This window comes from Poromitra crassiceps (genome assembly GCF_964638095.1).
Source record: "Poromitra crassiceps genome assembly, chromosome: 9".
Classification (NCBI taxonomy): Eukaryota; Metazoa; Chordata; class Actinopteri; order Beryciformes; family Melamphaidae; genus Poromitra; species Poromitra crassiceps.
In genome coordinates, this window is record NC_139630.1 from 29,453,594 (window position 1) to 29,472,510 (window position 18,917).

At 43.9% G+C, this 18,917-nt stretch overlaps 2 protein-coding genes across 2 annotated transcripts in view; one reads left to right on the plus strand and one right to left on the minus strand.

The window, feature by feature from the left end:
* Positions 1-1,798: 1,798 nt before the first annotated feature.
* hsdl1 (hydroxysteroid dehydrogenase like 1) lies at positions 1,799-11,979 on the minus strand (the record flags this gene model as incomplete). The annotated part of the gene is made up of 6 exons (XM_083642928.1): positions 11,690-11,979; positions 10,902-11,167; positions 9,979-10,164; positions 6,116-6,199; positions 5,110-5,244; positions 1,799-1,870 (listed from the first exon to the last, which is right to left on the minus strand). The coding sequence occupies exons 1-6, from the start codon at positions 11,910-11,912 to the stop codon at positions 1,799-1,801; spliced, it is 966 nt and encodes a 321-aa protein (XP_083499054.1). The 5' UTR covers positions 11,913-11,979.
* A 1,509-nt stretch (positions 11,980-13,488) lies between these two features.
* The window catches only part of tbc1d32 (TBC1 domain family, member 32), a gene marked incomplete at its 5' end in the record, with an annotated part of 133,210 nt that continues 127,781 nt past the window's right edge, over positions 13,489-18,917 (plus strand). The window contains 6 exons of the mRNA XM_083642929.1: positions 13,489-13,643; positions 14,603-14,833; positions 15,167-15,344; positions 16,972-17,043; positions 17,529-17,654; positions 18,176-18,254. Coding sequence (XP_083499055.1) covers positions 13,489-13,643; positions 14,603-14,833; positions 15,167-15,344; positions 16,972-17,043; positions 17,529-17,654; positions 18,176-18,254 — 841 coding nt within the window. The remainder of the gene's footprint in view (positions 13,644-14,602; positions 14,834-15,166; positions 15,345-16,971; positions 17,044-17,528; positions 17,655-18,175; positions 18,255-18,917) is intronic.

Below are 18,917 nucleotides of genomic sequence, written 5' to 3' on the forward strand. Positions count from 1 at the left end.
GGCAACAGCCAAAATGCCAAAATCAAGTCCACAAACCAATGGGTGACATCACGGTGGCTACAGCCATTATTTTATCCACTTTATTCCTAGCTGCCATGATGCCTTACGTGAAATATGGGCACTTCTTCTGGTGTAAAATCCTCCCAGGCCCCTCCCCCCGTTACGTTGCTGATACGGACACAACATAGCCCGTCTGTAAACGATGTTTCAAAGCTGCAGGCGAAGGGAGCAAATCACGTCCAGCTTGGCCCATAAATATCCAGAGTTGTTCAAAGAGCAACAGGTTAGCGGATGTGACAGATAACATTATTACATTCCCTCAAATAAGTCGTCAAACGAAACGAGTGTAATTTCTTTGTGACAAGCAACTCTTTTTTCCCCCTCAGCGTCGGACTTTGACGAGGAAATGCGCTGAGTACGAGTGCCGCAGACCCCTCGGAAAAACAAGTCACGTTAAAGTCGAGCTGAACCCAAAAATGACTTTTCTTTTCTTTTAGTTCAAATACCTGGGTATGCAGTGCACCTATTTAATAATGTATGCAAAACAAATCACAACAATCTAATTTCTTTAGTTTTTCACACTTTTTCACATCAAAAGTTAATTTTTCAAGATTTCATTGATAACAGTAATGTACCGTTTGCTGACGTCACCTAGTACTATCAAATTTCTACCCCATTTCAACCAATCCTATCACGACATGCAGCTGTCAATCAAATCTTCATTTCAGGATAATTTTCTCTTCCAAATGAAGTAGAAAATGGCGCCTAGTGCCTGTCATCTGGCAGAATTCCTATCCCATAAACTAACTACTAACTTGGCCAATTGTTAGAAACATGAACAAAAAACAAAAACTATAATCTCTAAGAATGCAAATAAATGTAACTGGCTCGTTAAAACGCGCATTCCAGGGATATCGTATCATTACAGCAGCGATAATGGCGCGCGCATCCGAGAGCCTGGTTGTCAGGGGTCGCACTTCGGCGATTCCAGGCCGACGTGCTGCACTTTCCGCTCGGCAACACGAAGGCAGCTGGCTGAGCTCCACTCAGCCACTAACCTCGCGTCAAAAGGCTCTTCCCGACGGGAGCGTTACAACACACTGAATCCCACTCGATTTGGAGGCGGAACACGCCAGGATTGGCAAAAGCCCAATCCAGTCCCCAGAATTGTCAAATAAAATCATTGACATGATACTATGACCCGCCTCTCAACCTGTCATCTTAGACAAACTATGTTTTCAGTCTGAAACGGACTCATTATGCACGTGACGAACGGGTTCAGTTCGACTTTAACAACCAGCTGCAACAATCAGTCACGTTCTAGACCGGACCTTGCATCCATAATCATTTTGCAGGGGGGCATTCAAAAATAAGGTGGATACAGTCAATGGGATTTAACCAGTGGGAAAGAAACCCAATCAATTAGCCTATTTCACATCCCACCCAAACCAGCCATTTTGTGTCTAAAAGGCAGGAAGTCAAACAAAGGTGCAAAGAAGGTCCTGTTTGCTGTTCCTCTGCTGCAGGGACAGCTGGTCCAGTCCCGGGGGCTCTAACCAATGTCTTGCTTGCACCTTGCTTTACCTCCTGCCTTTTTTCAACAATATGGCTGATTTGGGTGGGATGTGAAATAGGCGTATAGGAGTGCAATGCCTCGTGACGAATAAAAACCTCAACAGAGTGAAACAAACAGAGCCAGTATAAAACTACTGGCAAAAGAAACTCAAACTCTACCGAGAGACTCCAGCGCTCGGAAGAGGCAGTAACTGCGGTCGGTCTGTCCCGGGCGGAGAAGCTCTTAGCGTGAAGTGAGGAGCGCGCGGGCTCCCAGCACCCACATCCAATCTGGAATGCACATCATCAGTCCGTACTGTAAAGGATGTAAAGAGCAAAGAACAGCAGAGAGATGGGGAGAGAAGGGGATGGTCAAAGAAATTAAATACTAGCGATTTATTTTTTTACGTCTTAAGCTGTGTTCACACCGAGATATTTATTTTTCTCTCTGTCGCTCGATTCAACCCTTTGGAATCGCTCTGTCGCTTTGTTTAAATCGCTCGTCAACAGGCACAATAATTGATGGACATATGGGGGCTATAACATTACGCAATGTGATGATATTTGTCCACTACGAGCCACTGTAGTTGTTTACATACCGTACACCAGTGTTGTAACTTTTAACGCCTGTACAAACGTACACCAGTGTTGTAACGTTTAACGCCTGTACATACCGTACACCAGTGTTGTAACGCCTGTACATACCGTACACCAGTGTTGTAACGCCTGTACATACCGTACACCAGTAACGCCTGTACATACTGTACACCAGTGTTGTAACGCCTGTACATACCGTACACCAGTAACGCCTGTACATACCGTACACCAGTGTTGTAACGCCTGTACATACCGTACACCAGTGTTGTAACGCCTGTACATACTGTACACCAGTGTTGTAACGCCTGTACATACCGTACACCAGTAACGCCTGTACATACCGTACACCAGTGTTGTAACGCCTGTACATACCGTACACCAGTGTTGTAACGCCTGTACATACCGTACACCAGTAACGCCTGTACATACCGTACACCAGTGTTGTAACGCCTGTACATACCGTACACCAGTAACGCCTGTACATACCGTACACCAGTAACGCCTGTACATACTGTACACCAGTGTTGTAACGCCTGTACATACCGTACACCAGTAACGCCTGTACATACCGTACACCAGTGTTGTAACGCCTGTACATACCGTACACCAGTAACGCCTGTACATACCGTACACCAGTAACGCCTGTACATACCGTACACCAGTAACGCCTGTACATACCGTACACCAGTGTTGTAACGCCTGTACATACCGTACACCAGTAACGCCTGTACATACCGTACACCAGTGTTGTAACGCCTGTACATACCGTACACCAGTAACGCCTGTACATACCGTACACCAGTAACGCCTGTACATACCGTACACCAGTAACGCCTGTACATACCGTACACCAGTAACGCCTGTACATACCGTACACCAGTAACGCCTGTACATACTGTACACCAGTGTTGTAACGCCTGTACATACCGTACACCAGTAACGCCTGTACATACCGTACACCAGTGTTGTAACGCCTGTACATACCGTACACCAGTAACGCCTGTACATACCGTACACCAGTAACGCCTGTACATACCGTACACCAGTAACGCCTGTACATACCGTACACCAGTGTTAGTTAGTTAGTTAGTTTATTTCGATCAGAAAGCAAAGAATATTCACAGAATAGGAAAAAAAAACAGAAGAAAACAAAAGATACATAAGGCTGACCGAATGGGTTTTTTAGGGCTGAAGCTAGCTAGCTTATTAAATGCCCTTACCCTTTTTCCTTTACGTTATATGTAAACATATGCAGTACATATGCATACACATGGATACATACATGCATTGGTTTACACACACAAATAGCACATGCTCCTAATTATTCATACATGCCTATACACACATAGGCTACCTACCACATATAATTACACATACATAGCTAATACCAAACTTACTACAGGAAATACAAGTGACCCATAAGTCCTGATTATGTACCATCACGTCTATACTTCTCCAGAATAATGTTTCTATACTTTTTTTTGAATTGCACAAGATTTTTACTTTCTTTGATCTCGTCAGGTAATTTATTCCACAGTTTCACACCACAGACAGATACGCACATGCTTTTCAGAGTGCTATGAACAATTGGTTGTTTGAAATTCAATCTCCCTCTCAGCTCATAACCACCTTCTCTATCACTGAACTGTTTTTGTATATTACCAGGAAGTAAATTATGTCGCGCTTTATACAGAGTTTGGGCGGTTTTGAACTCCACCAGATCCCAGAACTTCAGCGTCTTTGATTTATGAAACAGTACATTTGTGTGTTCATGATAACCTACCTTATTCACTATTTTTATTGCTCTCTTTTGCATGTTGCATATTGTCTGTAAGTTGCTTCTATAGGTGTTTCCCCATACTTCAACACAATAAGTCAGGTATGGTAAGAAGAGTGTACAGTACAGTGTTTGCAATGATTTGATGTTCAAAAAGTGCCTTGTTTTGCATAGAACCCCCACAGTGCTTGCTAACTTGGACCTGATATATCTGATATGTGGTTTCCAGCTAAAGTTGTGGTCGATTATTACTCCTAAAAATGTGTTCTCATGTACTCTTTCTAGTTTAACACTGTCAATCATTAATTCTACGGGAGTATTCAGATGTTTATTAGTTTTGCCAAAGATCATAAATTTTGTTTTTTTTGTGTTTAATGATAGTTTATTTGCATCAAACCACAACTTTAGCTTCCCCAATTCTACTGTGACAGCCTCTAACAGCTGCTGAAGATTTTCACCTACACAGAATATATTTGTGTCATCAGCAAAAATTACATATTTCAATATTTTTGAAACATTGCATATGTCATTAATGTACAGTATAAACAGTTTTGGTCCTAAAATCGACCCTTGTGGTACACCGCAAGTAATATCTAAGGGAGAAGATGTTGTAATGCCCACCTGCACAAACTGTTTTCGGTTTTCAATGTAGCTTTTTAGCCAATTTAGCCCCACCCCTCTGATCCCATACCTCTCTAGTTTTTGTATTAGAATATCATGGTTTATTGTGTCAAACGCAGTGTTGTATCGCCTGTACATACCGTACACCAGTGTTGTAGTACTCGAGTCCAGGACTCGGACTCGACTTGGACCTGAGCACTGATGACTCGGACTTGGACTCGAGCATTAATGAATTCCGACTCGAAATTTGGAAAGGAGGACTCAAACTTTTTTTTTTTCCTTTTGTCTTTTTTTGTAACAGGCCCTAATAATTTGACATAAGATATTGATAGCAAGATAACTGTAATACTGTGAAATTATTCAATTTCATGCAGGGGCAGGCATGTGTGTTCCACCTAGATTACGTACACGTGGATTCACGCTCATGTTCAGTAACTCCGGACTCGGACTTGGGTAATGCGGAGTCGACTCAGACTCTTCTTTGGATTCGAACACTGGGGACTCGACTTGCCTGCAACACTGCCGCACACAGCTGTTACGCATGACTTGGATGTACCCACCTGCAGCGTGTGAGGCCAGTAGCCGGTGGTCCTGTGGGAAACGCCCAGGGTGGAGACGGCATGGCGAGCGTACACCTCTGGCTTCGGTACCAGCCAGCCCTCCAACGATGATGCTGACCCTTCACTGGAGGCTACCTGGGTACAGTACATTTGTCCACACACACACTATCAAGCGCTGACCGTGTGACTTGGGAGCCATTCAAGTGAAGTGCACAAGTAGGGATGAAACCATTACCGGTTTAATGATGAATTGTGATAAAATCCCTGATGGTTAACATTATTACCTGTTGCAAATTTGAATTATCATTAAAACCATGTTACTGTGATTACAGCACTTTGAAAAACACGGAAAATACTGTCCATCATCAACCAAAGTCAGCAACAGTCTCCCAGACACAGGCTTGATGGAATGATTTCAGTGAGTGTATCAGTACTTTTTGGGTCTGAGTTTTCAATATAAAACTTTTTGAAATGATTTCAGACTGTATCAGTACTTTTTTGAACATTTTCAGCACATTTTAACAACACCGCGATAATACTGATAACCGTGATCCTTTTGGTCACTATAAACGCGATGACATTTTCAAACCGTTTCATCTCTATGCACAAGCATACATTTTTCCAGAAGATTTGTGCTAAATAATGGTGTAAGTACAGGTCTTTTCCAGTCATCGCTTGATCGTTTGGCTTCGGAACACTTGGATTATGCTACACCAGCTGTATGCAGTCATTTTATAGCGATTGTTTGATATTTCTCCCCACTGACGTCAGCTGTTTTGAAGAAGGCTGCTACCAAGTTGTGTGTTATGACCAACAAACGTCACCTGGGTTTCAGCTAGCATGAGGGCGAGTAGATAATGATGGAATTTTCATTTCTGGATGAACCATTAACCAAAAACAACTGATTGGCCATCTACTCGACATTGCTCAACATCTGTATGATACAATATAGCAGTACTGCTGTGTTGCTGCGCTGTACTTGTAAATAGCAATAGCACGTAGCTACCTGGAAAGGGAGCAGACTTTGGACGAAGATGCCCTTGCAGCCGTACTCGAGGTGAAGAGCTCTGGAGAAATGATCCAGGTAGCCCTGGTGGAAAGGAAAGGACAAAGATAGAATATGATATTATATGAATGCAAAAGATACCATTTCAACAGTGTGAGTGTCTGTGATTATAGAGAGCCAAAGTCCCTCCTCTTCCGGTCGGGCCCTATGCGCACCAGCATCTGGGAAAAATATGAATGTTGCTGAATGGCGAGAGACAATACTTTGTTTTATTCCATTTGAATTGTGCCATGAGGCACACTATGATCTTTGTCCATTTAAACTAGAGGCCGACCGATACTGGATTTTTGATGCCGATGCCGAAATTAGGGAGTAAAAAAAAAGTCTGATATCGATATATCGGCCGATATTCTTATATTATATATACCCATTATATTAAAAAACATTTAAACAATCCCTCAAATATCAAACACTTGACAAATATATGACTTGACATGACTTGAGATATGATATGTAAAGTAGGCAGGATATTTTATAGCTTTATTGTATTATTATTAAATCAATGCAATGAAACAGTAATCTTCACTGGGAATTTCATAATTATAAATAACTAGAAATAGAAAAACACAAATATAAAATATAACTTGAGTTAAGAAAAAAGATCAAATATTCACAACATACTGTCTATAACTTAAAAAATACAAAATAAAAACATATCGGCCAACATATCGTCCGATACCGATATATGGTCCGATAATATTGGTGGACCGATATATCGGTGGGGCTCAAATTTAAACGATAACTTTGCAAGTGAAGAAAGACTACACACCACCAGTCACGTAAGTGACATCTCTCCCGCCAGGCCATATTGGTGTTGGTGTGACGTATGTTGTGCGAGATGTTGTGGATTGATCGGTTTCATACAAAAGTAACCTTACGTTTCAGTTTTACGACAAAGTGCGACTTTCTCGACATGCAAAATTATCTTTTGATTTGACAAATTTGACATGTGTACCTCATGGCACAATTCAAATGGGATTTAAAAAAAAGTATCGTCTCTCACCATTCACCACCATTGATATTTTTTTAAGACCTTGGTATGCATGCTGAAGCAGGAAGTGACGTTGACTTTGGCTCTCTATATTTGTGTGTACATGACAGAAGTAGTGGATATGTTTGTGGGTGTCTTAGCCCAGATACCATTACCACAGGTTTCAATGTAATTTCACCTGTCCTCTTAAAACTGGTTTGCTCTGCCGGATTCTGCCTCCCATTGGGTCCTTTGTGGAAAATATGAAGCAGTAACTAACTGATGAAGCAGTATTAAAAGCTGAAATGTTATGAAATGCTGGATTGGATTGCACAAGGAAGGAGTGGACCCGAACGATCTGGAAAAGCTCTTCAGTCATGTTCGATGACGTATGTATGACAATAAGCAAGACTGTGTTAAAGATATTTTATTTAATCTATTTTGTGCCGTAAAGCAATTTCCCACCAAATCCAAATGCTATTTAACGCTTTTCTTATGGGAGAAGGTACATAGGTAGACCATACCTTAAGATCATTTACGAATCCTTAGTACCTACTGGTTAATGCGGGATACAAACAATCCACCAAATGACACTTTATTTCAATAAAATGTGAATGTTTAGAATCTGTTCACTTTGCTCGCTACTGTCCTCTATGTTGCACTTGAGGGGTTGTGGGAAATAACAAGCAATCCAGTTCTAAAAGTTGATATTTTATTGAAATAAAGTGCTTCTTGGTGTCTTCTAATCATTCACAAATAATCATATTATTAATAATTATTATTAAATAATGAATTCATGTTCTGTCAGGTACACATATTTGCTGATACATTTTTGGCATGACGTTCCCTCCATACATGACATTCTGGCCCATATCGGGGCTGTGAGTGTGCATCCTTGGGTGCGTTAAGGACCCTAAAAAAAGGATAAGACATCTTTGCTTATTTGACTACATTGCAAAAGTCGCCTATGGCTACATTCAGACCAAACGCGTTTTTGGAGCTTCCAGCGTCTTTCTGCAATTCATTCTCTATGTAAGGACGCACTAGACGCTAGGGCTGTCACTTTTCATTCGAAATTCGAATGCAACTTCGAATGTGGGGGGAGGGGTTCGTTTTCGAAATGTAATTTGAATGTTCGAATTTTTATTTTATTTTTTATTATTATTATTATTATTATTATTTTTTTATGAACCAAAATTAACCAACTGCTGCTTGCTGGTAATGTTAATCCCATGTCAGAAAAAGTCTCCAGATTTGTCGCGTTAGTCTCTTCTGAGAAAGATTGTCTCCAGGGTCTGAAAAGTTGTCTCGAGTTGGATGCAGCCAAGTTTGTGAGGCAGTGTTGTGACTGTGAGCGTCCAAGCTAACACGTCGGGCTGATGCCCGGTGGCCTGCAGTGGGTTGCACCAGCTGTGCGTAAGTTGAAACGTAAGCTAGTTTGAACGTAAAGTCTCACTAAGTCCGAGTTTACGCACTACTAAAAATATTTGGGTTGCACCAAGTGAAATAGTTACAACGTAGGCATAAGTTAGAACTTAAAATTTACACCTACGTCTTACTAGGTGTAAAGTCCTCCGTAAAATAGCAGTCGGCACGGATTGCAACTTGGCACCGTGGCGCATCGTTGTTTTGCGTCCGCAACGCGCTCTCCGTGATAAATTACACCCTTTGATATTTATGACTCACGCTTTTGTTTCCCACAAGCTGCAGCACTGCATACAAATTAAAATAACCGCAACAATTTAGTGAGGCAGGATGGTGGTATAGCCTACAATACTGATGAAGAGCTCACAGACAAACGTTAACAGTAATATGAACCTAAACGAACGTTACTCAATAACGTTCTCATTTGATTAGTGTTGATGAAATATGAAAGCACTAATTTGCGGTGGGCAACATGTCCTGTTTTCACTCCACTTAAACAACCGTAAATAAACACCGTTTCCACCGTGCTTTTCACTGATTGGTCACAGATACTGTACACGTCATTGTCTGCGACACTATTTTGGTTAGTATGGACTTTAGGGTCTACTAGTTAAGATGTACCTTACGTCTCCGTGGTGCAACCAAACAAAGACACAACTTTAGTGTCAAACTAACTAGTTTGAACGTAGCAGTTAGTGTGGACTTTACACCCTAACTTAAGACAGAACTTACGTTCAGCTGGTGCAACAGGCTGCTGGACTTGAATTTTTTTTTTTTTTTTTTTTTTTAATTAACCAAAAAACTTTGAATATATTCGAACGAATTTCGGGCAATTAAAGTTCGTTCGAATTTTATTTTGGGGAAAAAGTGACAGCCCTACTAGACGCGCTCCTCTTTTAATGAACGCACCTGGCGTTTCAGCGCTGGTGGCGTCTGTTGTTTTTGGAGGAGCGCTGTGGGCGTTTTAAAGCTGAAAAAAGTTGAACATTGAGGAAAAGCGCCCTGATCGTCTTTTTCACTCTTCCTACCTTTTCTCCTCCCGAGGGATTTTCAACCTCTGCTGCTGCCAGAATTAGCAATAATCTGGCTTTCATGTTGACAGTGAACAACATCAAACAGACAAAACCAGCTGGCTACCGTCCGTGTGGTCATTGTGTTCTGATCTGTACTGCACGTGACTACAGGGGAAAACAAACGGAGCACAAAAAAACCGCTCCGTGCGCTGTGTTTTGTGCACATTGGAAGCGCTCTCGACATGATTTTCATAGCGTTCTGACTGAAAAAAGCGCTTTGGGTGTGAACGCCGCCTATCGTAGCCTCATGGTCCATGGTCTTATCCTTCTTTTTTTAGGGTCCTTGGGGTGCGGTTATGCACAGGAAAGCGATTTGCGTTAGTGCGTGGTCTCACAGCAGAGGCGGTGAGCGCCACTCTTCCGGGGAGGGGTCGGCAGCAGGCGCCCGGCGATATGTTGACCACGGCCCCTCTGCTGCGCTCCACCATCGCCGGCAGCACCAGCCTGCTCATCAGAGTGGCGGCCGCAACGTTCTTATTCAGCACATCGAGCAGGGAGCGCTCCGACATTTCCAACAGGCTCTGAGGGAAAGCCGAGGAGAGTGATGAAGCGTTAGCGTTGAATGAGAAACCGGTCATGTAACAGTTGGTATTACAGTTTCAAATGTTAAAAATCGTTGAAACTGTGTTTATTTACAGCGCTTTGAAAAACACAGTAAATACTGTCTAGCATCAACCAAAGTTAGCAACTGTCTTCCAGACGGTCTAAGCTTTCAATATAAAACTTGGTGAAATGATTTCAGTGACCGTATCAGTCCTCTTTGAACATTTTCAGCACATTTGAACAATTCCACTGACAACCGTGATATATACAGTATATATATATACTGTGTGTGTGTTGGGGTGTGTGTGTGTGTGTGTGTGTGTGTGTGGGGGGGGGGGTGTCAAGCTTTTGGGAGATTCTCAACCATTTTCTGCCCAGATGTACTTGGCCAATTCCCCCCTGCTGCTCCACCCCCTCTGCCAATCTGGGGAGAGTTGTAGACTAGCACATGCTTCCTCTGATACATGCGCAGCTGCCGCCGTCGCCAGCTGCTTCTTTTTACCTGATACCGAGGACCTCACCTGCAGGACGTAGCAGGCGCCCCGCCCGACCAGAGGAGGTGCTAGTGCAGCAACCAGTGCTCATACCCCACTGGCTTCCCACCCGCAGACATGGCCAAATGTGTCTGTAGGAACGCCTGACCAAGCCGGAACTACCGCTACCAGATAACCGTGCTCATTTTGGTCACTGTAATCGTGACACGAAATGTTCATACCATTTCCTCTCTGGCCGACAACTCATCAACGCAGTTCACCAGGAAGCCCACGTCCTTCCCCCTCAGAGCGTCCATGACGGGCTTGCCGGCCGCGGGGCCCTGAGTGACGTCAGCAACCACGACCAGGGTTTCCACGCCGTAGCTTTGCGAGAGGGCTGCGGCTGCGTCACCCACGCTGTCGTGGTCCTCCTGGCTGACGAACACAATGCTCACGCCCTGCCTGGCCAGCTCCGCGGCGTAGGCTTTAGCTACAGACTCAGACGCACCTGACAGGAAGAGAGGGGCGTGTTCGCAAGGCAGCATTAACTACTGCACACTGCACAGCAACATCAGTGTGGCGTCAAATGGGTCGATTTAGGTTTGTCATATGGGGAATACAGGAGACAGAGAAGATGCATTTTCTGTTCACTCAGCTTTCAGATCGTAAATACTACTAGAAAATACTGTTCACTGATGTTTCAGCTGGTAATGGTGGAGATCATAATTTATGTATAGTGTTCAGATAGCTTAAATAATAATAGATCATAAGTTACTAGCCTATTTATTTTATATTAATACTGTGAATCTGCAAACTAGCTAGTAACTAAAGTTAATACAGTGGTATCCACTTTCATTTTTGCACACATTCTTGCCATGAATGTAGTGTAGTAGAATTAGCAGAAATTGGGAATATTCAAGTAAAGTACAAGTACCTCAAAACTGCACTTAAGTACAGCAACGTTACTTGAGTACTTATAGTATAGCCACATCATCCCAACATTGTGCAAACCCTGAGCGGTCCTCCTTACCACAGACGACAGCCCATGGGCCAAAGCGCTGGGCCAGCTTTTTGCCTGTGGTCATCCTGGGGAGGAAGTGCACCCTGGCGAGGCTGTAGCAGCGTGCCAGGAAGACGACGGCTCTGCTGGCCGTGTACAGAGCTCCCACCACGGCCAGGGTCTCCACATATCCGCTGCACGACCGAGCTAGCTCTCTGTACAACAGCTCAAAGCTGTCAACAGCCGCCGCCATGCTCCACAACTGATGCGACAGTTAGCTACTCGTTAGCTTGCGCGATAAAAAGCTTAAACAGTCAATTAACCTCCAAATTTCAAACCTTAACATTAGCTAGTAACTACGATATACACACGAAACATTTTGTCGGTTCTACATGCGACCCCCCCCGCCCCAGAATAGAAACAAATATCAGATAAACCTGCCGTTTCTGCAGGTGGATAACCCATTGACAGTACGACCAAAACAAGCATGGAGAATCACGTGACAATGCTGTCAGAAGTTTGGGCTTTTGCTGCGTTCAGGGACCCATGAGGAAATCGTCAGAACGCAAAAAGCAACAACTTGGAGACGTTCACACACACCAACGCGGTTGAATTTATGTAGACTCTGGCTTCTAGATCAGCTCAATGCTTCACACACACACACACACACACACACACACACACACACACACACACACACACACACACACACACACACACACACACACACACACACACACACACACACACACACACACACACACGCATTTTAGTGAGTGATACTTTTAAATTAATGTTTTACAGCAAATATCTTACTTCTGAGCTCAGCAGCCCTAGCCCTAGCTTATTATCACACATTCAAATTTCTTTCTCTCTTTCTTTCTTTATTTTTCTTTCTTTCTTTCTTTCTTTCTTTCTTTCTTTCTTTCTTTCTTTCTTTCTTTCTTTCTTTCTTTCTTTCTTTCTTTCTTTCTTTCTCCTTCTTTGTTGGATGATTCAAGTGTAGATCCCATATTTCCGACAGTACATGAAGCCACATTGGTTTTGTCCCACAATGCACCGCTGGCTGCAGGTTTCCATAGAGACGGGGCTATCACCGCCATGGGCTGTCACAGTGGCTGAAAAGCTGTTTTCAGCACGAAAATACAAGGTATGCGATTATCACTTACCGAATATGATATTATGGTTTAGTTGTTTTTGCAGACGCGTGTTGTTTACTTTACCAAATCTTGTCCTTTTGCATGTATGCTTTGCTACAATGCGACATTAGCTAGCGTTAGCGTTAGCCAAAATAACCAACACAAGCACACACCTACCGTAGAAGTTGTGCCAGTCTTGTTATAGCTAGCTACTTGTTGACATTTGGCGTGAAATAGCTAGCTACTAGCCTGGTGGTAGCTAGCTACACCAAGATAAGATCATTTAATTTTCGGCCTAGAACATAGATTCTCACCTTTTTCATCCCAAGGAACCACTCCACATTAGCAGCTCGACCGGACCGATCGGACCAAATCTTGAGAATTATTGTTTTATTGGCTTTGTTAGACATGATTTTCTCCAGAACTACTGGACTGTTTTACTGCTAGACTGAACTGTATTGCAGAGAGATAACAGTGAAACTATGATCAAAAGAGTCTTTGTTTTACATCTTTCTTCAATTCTTCTACATTCTCTAATTATGTCGTAAATGGAATAAATGAATAAAGGAAGTTTTCTGGGGAAGTCCTGGAAGCCCCTCAAGGACCCCTGGTGGCCCCCGGACGCCACGTTGAGAAGCACCTCCCCCAGAAACCCATCAGCTGTCCATGTTGTCTCTCCCTGTGGCAGACATGTCTGAGTTGTCGGTGGAGGATGAGGTGGAGCTGCAGTCTCTGCTCCGTCAGCTGCTGCAGAGCATCCAGGACAGGATATCTGGAGCTCCGTCTGTCCAATGTGCCGAAGAGATCCTGCTTCACCTCGAAGAGACGGACAAGAACTTCCACAAGTACGTTAAGTTCAGTGGGCACAACGTTAACCCTAACCACAACACAGACCGACAGACACGCGGAGGTTCTGCAGTAACTTTAAACATTTGTACACTTCTGTAAAGTTGGCGAATCAGCAGCATTAGTACTGTTCTTTATGTCATAGTATGAGTACTGTAAGTAGTCTGCCATTGGCAGTGGTTCTCCAACTTTTTATTGCCTTACCCCCTTTCCCTGGTTTCTGAATCTAAGTACCCCCTTTACCCGACTACAACATTTTGCTTAGAAAAAACTATGATGCATATGATGTAATGAATGAATGACATTTTATTAATTTGACATTTTCATGACTTATTCTTACATTTTTCCATTTTCTCCTTTCTCTCAAGTAACCCCTGTAGTAGCTCCACGTACCCCTAGGGCTACACTACACGCACCCCAGTTTTGGAACCATTGCAGTATTGTATGCAGGCTGATAATGATATCTTGGATTGACACCAATTGTTTGTGTTGATACTTAATGTTTTACTGTAATTTGGCATTTTCATGGCAGAAAATGTTCAACGTTTTCCCTCCAGAATTGTATGTAAAAGTCTCTTTAGTTCTTTTGTTCATGCATTAAATCAAATCAGGATAAGGGCTTCTGATAGACAACTAGTGTAGTCTTGATCAACTGCGAAACTCACATCCACATCCGTCAGAGCATAGGTGGATTACACTGACTGACAGATATATTCTCTATCTATCTATCTATCTATCTATCTATCTATCTATCTATCTATCTATCTATCTATCTATCTATCTATCTATCTAATGATTAGATAGATAGATACATTAGGATTTAATGTACTCTATCTATCTATCTATCTATCTATCTATCTATCTATCTATCTATCTATCTATCTGTCTGTCTGTCTGTCTGTCTGTCTGTCTGTCTATCTAACCCTACTAACTCCCATGGCTCTCCTTGCATGGCCAGTTATGAGTTGGTGAAGTACCTGCGACTGTATGTGGAGAGCTCTTTGGGAGCGGTGGTGGAGGAGCAGACGGAGAGCCTGGCCAGAGGAGACGAGGAGCAGACGGAGAGCCTGGCCAGAGGAGACGAGGAGCAGAGGGAGAGCCTGGCCAGAGGAGACGGGCAGCACGCCATCGGCTCGGGTCACGACACCCTGATCCACGCCGTCACCCGAACGACCAGGGAGTCTGCTCAGTGAGTACACACCTCTCCAGGCCTGGGGAGTAACGGATTACATGCAACAGGATTACGCAATCAGATTACTGAAAAAATTTAACTGTAATCCCTTACAGTTACAGAAAAAAAGATGTAATCAAGATTATAGTTACATTTAGGGATGCACCGATATCCGTAACACACACACACACACACACACACACACACACACACACACACACACACACACACACACACACACACACACACACACACACACACACACTCTCTCCCTCTCTATTACACCCCCCCCCTCTCTCTGTCTCTGTCTCTCTCTGTTACTCTCTGTTCCTCTGTCTCTCTCTGTGACAGGTACGAGCAGATGATGCAGACGCTGAAGAACAGCATGATGGTGGTGGTGGAGTCTTTGATGGACAGGTTTGAGGAGGACCAGCTGAGGAAGGAGGAGATGCGTGGTGAGAAGCAGCACGACCAGGCCAGCAGCCAGGACCAAGACAACTGCTCCGACTCGGACTCCTCCTTCAACCAGGTGAGTGACGCTACACACTGATGGAAACAACAGTACATGGTTCCTACGCAGGTGTGGAACCTCTGGAAAAGTATTAAAATGGAGTTGATAATTTCCAGGTCTTGAATAGTTTGGGAATTTGAAAAAAAAAAGTCTGGAAAATGTCGTGGTTCAGGTCCGATACACACATAATTTGAGCTTGTTGTTGTAGAGCCACTTTGAGTTCACAGTTTTTGTTGAAGTGAAGAATGATGTTCACATAGAGGCGGAGGGATGCTCTTATTACCCGGCCGCTGTCAGCAAATACCCTGCACCGAAATCACATCAGTCAAGAACATAGGGTCTGCACCGAAATCACATCAGTCAAGAACATAGGGTCTGCACCAAAATCACATCCAGTCAAGAACATAGAGTCTGCACCAAAATCACATCCAGTCAAGAACATAGAGTCTGCACCAAAATCACATCAGTCAAGAACATAGGGTCTGCACCGAAATCACATCAGTCAAGAACATAGGGTCTGCACCAAAATCACATCCAGTCAAGAACATAGAGTCTGCACCGAAATCACATCTAGTCAAGAACATAGTGTCTGCACCAAAATCACATCAGTCAAGAACATAGGGTCTGCACCAAAATCACATCTAGTCAAGAACATAGGGTCTGCACCAAAATCACATCAGTCAAGAACATAGGGTCTGCACCAAAATCACATCTAGTCAAGAACATAGTGTCTGCACCAAAATCACATCAGTCAAGAACATAGTGTCTGCACCAAAATCACATCAGTCAAGAACATAGGGTCTGCACCAAAATCACATCAGTCAAGAACATAGGGTCTGCACCGAAATCACATCAGTCAAGAACATAGAGTCTGCACCGAAATCACATCTAGTCAAGAACATAGAGTCTGCACCAAAATCACATCTAGTCAAGAACATAGAGTCTGCACCGAAATCACATCTAGTCAAGAACATAGAGTCTGCAGCAAAATCACATCTAGTCAAGAACATAGAGTCTGCACCAAAATCACATCTAGTCAAGAACATAGTGTCTGCACCAAAATCACATCTAGTCAAGAACATAGAGTCTGCACCAAAATCACATCAAGTCAAGAACATAGAGTCTGCAGCAAAATCACATCTAGTCAAGAACATAGAGTCTGCACTAAAATCACATCTAGTCAAGAACATAGAACATGGGGTCTGCCTGGAAAAATATCGACTTTTACAATGGAAAGCATGTAGGAACCCTGCAAATGAATGTGGACAGGTGTCGAAAATTTGCGTTCCGCTATATACACTTAACACTGTGTATCTGGTTACTGTGCATACATGTACATGTATGTTACATCTCCAATGCTCTGTGATGTCCATATCAAATAAACTTAACCTAAACCTAAATCATCTCACATATTCTGATATTTGTGGCTGTGAAGAACAATCTTCATCTCTACAGCAGGGGCAATATGTCTATCTGTCTAAATCATATTGAACAACAGACAACATCTTCAAAACAAATCAAGGTCTGTAAAACGTATGCTTAAAAAAAAATCTTACTTGCGTTTTATCTTAGTTATCTTATTTTCCTTGTTGGTTTCCCCAATTTTTCCACCTGGGCCTGTCACACTCCACACTTTCTTTTCCAGAGCTATGCATTCATCAAACAAGAACAGCTGCAAGCGTTGGCTGAAAAACTTGACCCCAGCAAACCCAAAGAGGTAGAACCTGCTTTCTTCTTCATGGATATGACGACATTGTTTTATAGTCTTCTTGCATAAATAGCACTACAGGTGAGAGGGAAAATACGTGCAGGTGTAGGTACAGAATCTACTCGGCCTACAGATTCAGGTGGCCCTATCGGAAGTGCTCGGCTCGGGGTCCACAACGAGGTCTAACCCAAACCCCTAACCCTAATCCTAACCCTGACCCTGATTCATATTTTGTATGTCTATCATGTCTGATAACATCAGTAGTTTAGCGTTGGCTTGTTAGCTAATCTAAAGCTGTCGGCCATTTTGCCCCCGTTAATACCACCACGTGCCCGACGTACAGCCAATCACAATGTGTGCCCGAGCCGATCTTGTAGTCGAGCCAAAATTGCGCCGACACAGGCTCAGTGATGTGTGTGTTTGTGTGTGCGTGTGCGTGTGTGCGTGTGTGCGTGTGTGTGCGTGTGTGCGTGTGCGTCTGCGTGTGTGTGCAGGTGCGTTGGGAGGCACTGCAGGCCCTGTGCTGCGCCCCTCCCTCTGACGTGCTGAGCTGTGAGAGCTGGAGCAGCCTGAGAAGGAACCTCTGTGCAGCGCTGGCCGAGCCCGACCCCCAACTCAGCGTGAGTACCCCCCCAACCGAGCCCGACCCCCACCTCAGCGTGAGTCCGAGCCCGACCCCCACCTCAGCGTGAGTACCCCCCCAACCTGAGCCCGACCCCCACCTCAGCGTGAGTACCCCCCCAACCTGAGCCCGACCCCCACCTCAGCGTGAGTACCCCCCCAACCGAGCCCGACCCCCACCTCAGCGTGAGTACCCCCCCAACCGAGCCCGACCCCCAACTCAGCGTGAGTACCCCCCCAATCCGTTCATGACTTTTTGAGCTATCCTGCAGACAAACAGACAGACAAACAGGCAAAGAGGGGGGGGTGTAGAAAAGGAGTTATTGGACATTGAACCAAAATTCTGATATAAGGTCATTCAGGTAATAATTCCGAAAGGCAACAACGACGTAGAGGCCTTGTCTTCACTGTTTTCTGACTCGTCACCTGATTTTGAGTAAACTGTGTGTGTGTGTGTGTGTGTGTGTGTGTGTGTTTACTGCTAACTCTTGTTGTTGTTGTCTCCATCCCCATCCCTCAGGATAAGGTACTTCGGTTCTTTGCCAAAACCCTGGCCTCCTCTCCTCTGAATGTGACCCGAGAGATCTACAGCAGTCTGGGTAGGCCAGTCTATAGAGATCTACAGCAGTCTGGGTAGGCCAGTCTATAGAGATCTACAGCAGTCTGGGTAGGCCAGTCTATAGAGATCTACAGCAGTCTGGGTAGGCCAGTCTATAGTGATCTACAGCAGTCTGGGTAGGCCAGTCTATAGAGATCTACAGCAGTCTGGGTAGGCCAGTCTATAGTGATCTACAGCAGTCTGGGTAGGCCAGTCTATAGAGATCTACAGCAGTCTGGGTAGGCCAGTCTATAGAGATCTACAGCAGTCTGGGTAGGCCAGTCTATAGAGATCGACAGCAGTCTGGGTAGGCCAGTCTATAGAGATCTACAGCTGTCTGGGTAGGCCAGTCTATAGTGATCTACAGCAGTCTGGGTAGGCCATGTGCTTGGTTGCATTACTGAGGCTGCATTGCCATGTATCTGCATTCATGAAATTGCAAAGCGAAGGCAGTTTTCATTGTTCAAACACGTTTTATTTCTGATATTAACATTACAATGCAGGGTTCCCACTGGTTGTGGAATTTCTGGAATATCCATGGAACCTTGAGGGGTATTTCCAGACGGGGAAAGACAAGGGGATTTGATACTTCCTCTGGGGAAGTTGGAATATCGGCAAATTTGACAAATACAGAAATGTAGCATGGAAACCAACATTAACAAAC